The sequence below is a fragment of the Cinclus cinclus genome, chromosome Z, assembly GCF_963662255.1.
Source record: "Cinclus cinclus chromosome Z, bCinCin1.1, whole genome shotgun sequence".
Classification (NCBI taxonomy): domain Eukaryota; kingdom Metazoa; phylum Chordata; class Aves; order Passeriformes; family Cinclidae; genus Cinclus; species Cinclus cinclus.
In genome coordinates, this window is record NC_085084.1 from 5,008,000 (window position 1) to 5,014,846 (window position 6,847).

The following is a 6,847-nucleotide window of genomic DNA, read 5'->3' on the forward strand; positions in this document are numbered from 1 at the left end:
ACGAGATACGTTTTTTTGATACATGTTGTTTCACTGCATCCATGTGCAATCCTGCACCTAAGTGCAGCTCCAGGATCTCAGACACAACGAAACAGGTGGCAAACACAACATGCTGTTTCCAGCTCTACTTACCAGAGCACTGCTCATTTCAGAATTTCCCCCAGAGACCGCCTTAAGAGTAAGGACTGCCTCTCATGGGTTGCATGCTGTATGGCATAAAGTGAGCAGTTGGCTCCTGTCCCAAAAAAAAAATTATAGCAGTAGCAATTTGGAAATGGTTAAAGACACAGGAGCATTTCCTTTTAAATGCAAAGTTACAGTCCTGTCCTTTTCAGTCTGGAAATTCATACATGAGGACAGCTTGGTTGGGATCAGCAGAAAAGTGAGAATTAAAAAAAATAAAAAATAAAAAAAACCAGGTGGAACAGGGAAATATGCCCTGTTTCAAGAATGCCATTGTTCATGCAACTAGAAACCTAGGGTCCATAAAAACATCAAGCAGAAAATGAAACTGGCTGAAGAAGATAATGCCTTACCAAGTGCTACAGTGTCCCACAAAATTCTTAAGGGTGCATAGTGACAGAACGCTTGAAAAGCAAAAAAAACCAGTTTCTCAGATGAAATCTTCAGATTTCAGTACTTACAGAGGTGCTAGAACACAGACCTCGCACGTATGTAAGAGGTTTTTGAATGGCAGCCACACAAAGGAGATCCTACACCTACCAGGTGTGCCCCAGCATTATTGGATGGGACAATGACAATTCAGGCCCTCAGCACATGCCAGCTTCAATGCTGACCTTGGATCTCTCATCCAGAATTCACAGGCAGAGCAACAGAGGAGGCAAAAAACCCGCCTGGTTTAATTGTAAAAAAAGTTTTCACATGGAAAAAACTTCAGATAAAGGATGACTCATAACTTTAAGTTAGTTTTAAATACTTGCTATTTGCAATCCAAACAAGACAATCCCTACTCCCTGTGTTACCTATAAACCAAATCAACAAAGACAGATTTCAGTTGAACAAAGTATGCTTAGGTGATAAGGGGAGAGAAATACTTTCTGCATCATTATATTACTTACAAAAACCGAGGGAGAAATGGCACTGGTCCCCACACAAACACGACATAGAAATGTGAACTTCAGTAGCATTCCAAAGGCTCACTCAGACACAGAAATTTGATATTGCCACTTTTGTTTCAACTGCTACAAAGATACAAAAGCCTCTAGCCTGCTGGTTTGTTTTTTTTTTTTTGCCCCTCAGCTTTATTGGACACCACATACACCTGAATTCCTCACTGACAGACACTACGAATCAGCTGAGGAGGAATCGCTTCTTCCCTTTTTAACGAAGAGCAGTGAGAAGAACAGGTCCCATTCACCCGGCATTAATGTGGAAATAATCTGTTTGCTGCACGCTTTGTAAGGCAGCTGGAACAACGAGGTTCCCAAAGGAGGAGCACCACGGGGGCTGGCAGTGACCCGGGACGGGCTGGCGGTCCCCAGAACTGCTGGAGGGATGCCGGGGACCTCACAGCAACACGTTCCTCAGTCCCTGCATGGTCAGCCTTCCTCGGCTGCGTGTGCATTCCTGCGGGAATCCTGGCTCTTCGCTGAGTGACTGGATTCCCAGGGTGGAACAGGTTTCAAAAGAAAACTCCGTGCAGGTGATGGGTTAGGCGGCGTTTGGTGCACGCGCCCTTTATTCGCCGAGACAGGTTTAATTCTTTGCTCGACATCACTCAGTGGGTTTTCCTTTGCTCGCACTGAAGTGGTTACACCGGCTTGCCTAAGAAATCTGAGGAAATGAAGCTGGGAATCCTTCGCTGCTGAAAAGACTGCTAAAAAAAAAAAAAAAAAAAAAAATCACGTGCACAAGGTCTTGTCATGTCCTCAAGAGAAGCATGTCCTCTAAAAAATAATTTAAATCGAGTTACTTTAAAAATGGTAAATTACGGTTTCACCAACACAGGTGAGATAAGTGGCAACTCAACATCCAGAGCAAAAACTTCCCATACACCTTTTTCCCTAAAAAGAGATGTTACATCAGCACTGCAATTACACAATCCTGCTTTTCAGAGTCCTGAGACTACAAGCATTCGCCACCACCCCCTCCTTGCCTTGGTAAACTCAACCGCCAACAAATATCTAACAAACTTTCTTTGGCCATGTACATACACAGAAAAAAACTGGAGCAACCATTCAGATAAAATATTATAGGTTTATTTAAAACTTATTTTCACCTTGAATATGCAAAATACAAATTCCAACAAAATGTTCATTATTACTTAGTAGTTTACAAATATACAAAATAGAAGTTTGCTTAAATTTATATTACATATTTATTATGTAAAGAACTATATAGAAAACATTTGTTCTGCTTAAGGCATATTTGGGAATAAACCATTGTACAAACTATTGCACATTGAAACCACAGTGCATTACAGACTGTCTGCATAAAGTTACTTTCTTAATAAGAAATATAAACCAGGGTTATTAACCTGATTTAGGTCATAATTGGCAATCGGAAGATAAAAAATAGTTCCTTGTCATATATGCAGCAGTTTGAGAACTTTGGCTTCCTGTTTTTGGTACCTCTAGAACCAACAGTCACTAAGCACCATGAAATAGGCTTTTAAAATATAATTCTGTACCTGAATTTTTCCTCCTCTTTTAACATCGTAATGGCTTTTAGAAGGAAAAAAAAAAAAGAAGGAAGTACAAGATGACATGTACATCTAATATTGCATTGAAAGGAAATTAAGGGAATGTAATTTCCCCGTATAATATCCCCACCCTCCGAACTACATACAGTCTGTTTAACCCTGATATCCGTGACTTCCAGTCACTCCTTGGCATTCTGTAGTCCAGAAATAATTCAAGTTGGATTTACAAATGGAATGATAGAAGATCCAGTCATTGACCCCAACGTCTTTGGTTCTCTTATGTGTATAACTATGAAAAAAAAAAAGAAAGTTGCAATGTCCATATGCAGTTATCCCTCTTTTCCACTCTTTGGAAGACTTCACCTCGATTATCTGTAGTGCTTAAAATGAGTTCTCCCCGTCTTGTGGAAGACAGTCCTTGTGCTGTAAATACTGAATCTCTGCGGCAGTCGGGGGAAAGATCCACTGCTTTCCCAAATCAGAAGTGCCTCTTCATGTGTAAGGCGAGGTGGTCCGACCTGGAGAAGGCTCTGTCACAGCGCTGGCACTGGAATGGGCGGTGGCCTGTGTGTTTTCTGTAGTGGCGAGTGAGTTCATCAGATCGGGCAAACTTCCACCCGCAGCCTTCCCAGTCACAGTGATAAGGCTTCTCACCTATTAAAAAAAAAAAAAAAACACACAAAAAAAAAAAAAGCAATGAAACGCATCAGTTAGGGCTTTTGGTTTTTTTGTTGCTACCACTTACAACACCTTCTTTCAAGCAGTTGTCCTAGATAAAACAAAGGGCTGTCAAATCCAACAAACTCCATGAAGCAGTTGCAAACAAACTAAGAAAAGAGCAAGGCTGTCTTTTCAAGATGTACAGGTGCTATGAAATGCTAGTGTAACTTAAATCCTCACTAAAATGCTCATTTTCACTGCCTTGCACAGAGCACCTGAGTGTGTGTTTTTGCCGGCGGTGTTACACAATCAAACAGCAACCAGAAATAGCTCAGCAGACAACGTATTTAGATAATTGTAGGTCTCAAGAATTGAAAAACAGCCGGAAACTGTTTTCATTAGCTGGGCCTGATTAAGGACTCAGTCTTACCAGTGTCTTCATTATACAAAAACCAAGTGTGTTGATGACAAGATGAGCTTCCCCAACAATTACAAACTCCCTGTCCTACACATCCTGGGGATGTGCTGATGGTTTGGGGCAGGTGATCACTGATCACTTGCCTGATTTTTTTCCCCCCTACTGCCATTACCTGAAGATGTAGCCTAACTACTGCAGTGCCAGTATATTTTCCCTTTCCCATCTCCTCTTCAGGAGAAAGTTTTGAATCAGGTTCACAACCCAGGGATTCAAATTATGCAAATTCCCAGGTTATTTAGTCACTGTTACGGAATGCCCACGCTGGCGAAACCCGTGTGCTGTACCTGCTTTCACAAGCTCAGTTACTGCAACTTTGCTCTCAGCTGCAATGCTGAAGTTTGAGACTGGGCTCAGATACACACTTTGGGCAGATTTTATCCCAATTCTAGCAGTGGACAATCAACAGTTAAACTCTGCTGGTGCAGAGGTAGATGACCTACAGGGAGGTGAGGCACCCCATCAGAGCTTCCAGCTCAGCTGAAAGCCCCTGCTCTTTAAGGAATCTATTTCAGTTTTCCCAAAAAGGGAGAAACAGCTTGCAGAGGTGCACAACCTCTTGCCCTACAGCCAGCAAGAGACGGTGCGTGTTTGAGGCACTTAACCACCAGCAAAGAAACCAGTTATCTTCTAGAGAGGTCTGCTGCCTTCCCAGAAGTGGGCCAACACAATCCAGAGCAACAAAGCCCAGCCAGCTACCAACTACCTGCTAATTAGCTAGCCACATAGCAAGAAAGAAGTAACAAACTGACTTGGCAAGAAACCCACCCGCTCCCACATCTGAGTCACTCTGAACCAGTAAGCAAAATGTCAAGCCAGTAAGTGAAGACTGCACAGGACTTCACGTAGCCAAAGGGGGAGGAAAAAAAAAAAAAAAAGCCCGGAAACTCAGCAAGGAAAAGTCGTGTTGCTTTTAACCCTTCTCCTGTGCTTACGCCTTTCCACTGTGCGAGGGGGTCACCCCGCGCCCCTCAGGCCAGGACTTCCCCCCCGATCCCAGCACGGGGACTAACCTGTGTGGGTTCTCAGATGAGCCTTGAGATGAGAGCTCTTGGTGTAGGTTTTGCCGCAGCCCGCATAGTCACAGGTGTGTGTGGCCGTCCTTTTCCTAGGCCATGACCGGCGTCCCCTCTTGGGCTTGGTCTCCTCGGGCAGGCAGCTCCCCGGCGGCATCAGCTCTAGAGGCGAACAGGGAGCAGTGAGCACGGCCAGCGCCCAGGCGGGGACACCCGCTGCCGCAGCACCCAGAGGGGACTCACCTTGGTACTGGAGGGCTCCGGGAGAGAGCTGCTCGGGCAGGAAGGCGGGGTAGCCCGGAGCCGGGGGGTACCCCGGGGGCAGCGGCGGGTGGCCCAGCCCCGGCGTGGCGGGGAGACAGTCTCTGCCGCTCAGCATCTCCTCGGGAGCCAGCGAAGGCGTACTCCGAGCGGGCAGCGGGCGGCTGCCCAGGGCGAAGTCGTGCTGTGGGGCTCCTCGGGGGCTGCTCCCGTGCGGCGGCGGCGGTGCCAGGGTGCACGGCGGCGCGGCCTCCTGCTTGATTTTGGGGCACATCCGCGGCAGGGAGCTGTAGGGCGCGCCGGGGCCGTCTGCGCCGGGCGGCGGGGCTGCGGGGCCGCTCTTGGGGCTAAGCCCCGGGTGGCTGTAGTCTCCCACCGCCTTCACCACGAACTTGCCCTGCAGGCTGCCCAGGGGCGGCAGCGCGGCCGGCGCTGGCAGGTACACCGCGTCCAGGTCTGGCCGCATCAGCTCGGCCACGAAGCCTCCCGAGGGGGACACGTCGGTGATGTCGGCCAGGTTGAAGGGCGCGGCGGACCCGGCGGCGGGAGCCCCGTCGCAGCCGCCGCCGCCGCCGTAGAGGAGACCGGCGGGCTCGGGCCGGGGCAGCGGGTAGGCGAAGGGCCCGGAGGGGCAGGGGCTGGCGGTGGGGGCCGGGGTGGCGGCGGGGGCCACCACCACGGCGGCGGCGGCGGGCTCCTGGTGCATGAGCGAGTTGGAGAGGATGAAGTCGAAGTCGAGCAGGTCATTGAACTCCTCGGCGTCACGGCGGGGCCCTAGAGCGGCGGCACCTTCCAGCTCCGACGGCGGCGTCTCCACCGGCCGCGCCGACAGCGCCGGCGGCGGCCGCTTCAGCTGCGACAGCTCCTCCCGCCAGCGCTGCGGGGACATCCGCACGGCTCAGCCCCGGCCGCACGGCAACGCGCCCGCCCCGACGGCGTCCTCCCCGCCCGGCCCCGTCCCGTCCCGTCCCGCCCGGCCCCGTCCGTGTCGCGGCGCCGATACTCACGTTGCCGGGGCCCGCGGGCCGCGCCGCTTTCTCGCGACCCGCGGTGCCCGCCGCGAAGGTGGCGATGGAGGGAAGGAGCGTGCCGCTGAGCGCCATCTCGCACTCGCCGGGGGGCTGCCTGCGGTGAGGAGACACAGCGGAATCAGCCGGCGGCACGGCAGGGACGGGATAGGAGAGAGGGGAGGCGGCAGCCCGGGCACCCGGCACCCACCGCATCCGTGCCGGGGCGTCCCGCCGAGCCGCCGCCGCCGCCGTGGTCCCGAGCGCCGCCGCGGAGCAGAGCGAGGGGATGGGGCGCGGACGCTCCGTCCAGCCGCGCGGAGCCGGCGCAGCGCCACCGCCGGGGCGGTGCCGCGGGAGCGCCTTGCTGCTGCTGCTGGTGCTGCTGCTGGTGCTGCTGCTGCTTCTTCTAGCTCGGCGCTGAGCGGAGCGGGGCGCGGGGCGCTAGCGGCGCCGCGGGGACGAGGAGGAGGAGGAGGAGGAGGAGGAGGAGGAGGAGGCGGCGGCCGCCGCCCGGCAACGCGACTCCGGCACCGGCAGGGCGGCGGCGCGAGGCGTTTCCCGAGGAACCGAGGCCATGTGGGGAGCCGGGAAGGACGGACGGGGCGCGGTGGTGCCAGTGGCAAAAAGAAAGGGATGGATGTAAGGAGGGATGCGCCGGGCGCGCTCCGCCGCCGCCGCGCCCCGCTCGGCACTGCGCGGTCCTGTCGCCGCCGCTCCCTCTTATCACCTCACTTCGCGGGCGCGCCGCCCCCGCCGCCATGGC

At 52.4% G+C, this 6,847-nt stretch overlaps 1 protein-coding gene across 1 annotated transcript; it reads right to left on the reverse strand.

The window, feature by feature from the left end:
- Positions 1-3,072: 3,072 nt before the first annotated feature.
- Positions 3,073-6,556, reverse strand: KLF4 (KLF transcription factor 4). Its single transcript, XM_062513246.1, has 4 exons — positions 6,082-6,556; positions 5,057-5,951; positions 4,811-4,975; positions 3,073-3,316 (listed from the first exon to the last, which is right to left on the reverse strand). The coding sequence occupies exons 1-4, from the start codon at positions 6,295-6,297 to the stop codon at positions 3,141-3,143; spliced, it is 1,452 nt and encodes a 483-aa protein (XP_062369230.1). The 5' UTR covers positions 6,298-6,556; the 3' UTR covers positions 3,073-3,140.
- Between the last annotated feature and the right edge of the window lie 291 nt (positions 6,557-6,847).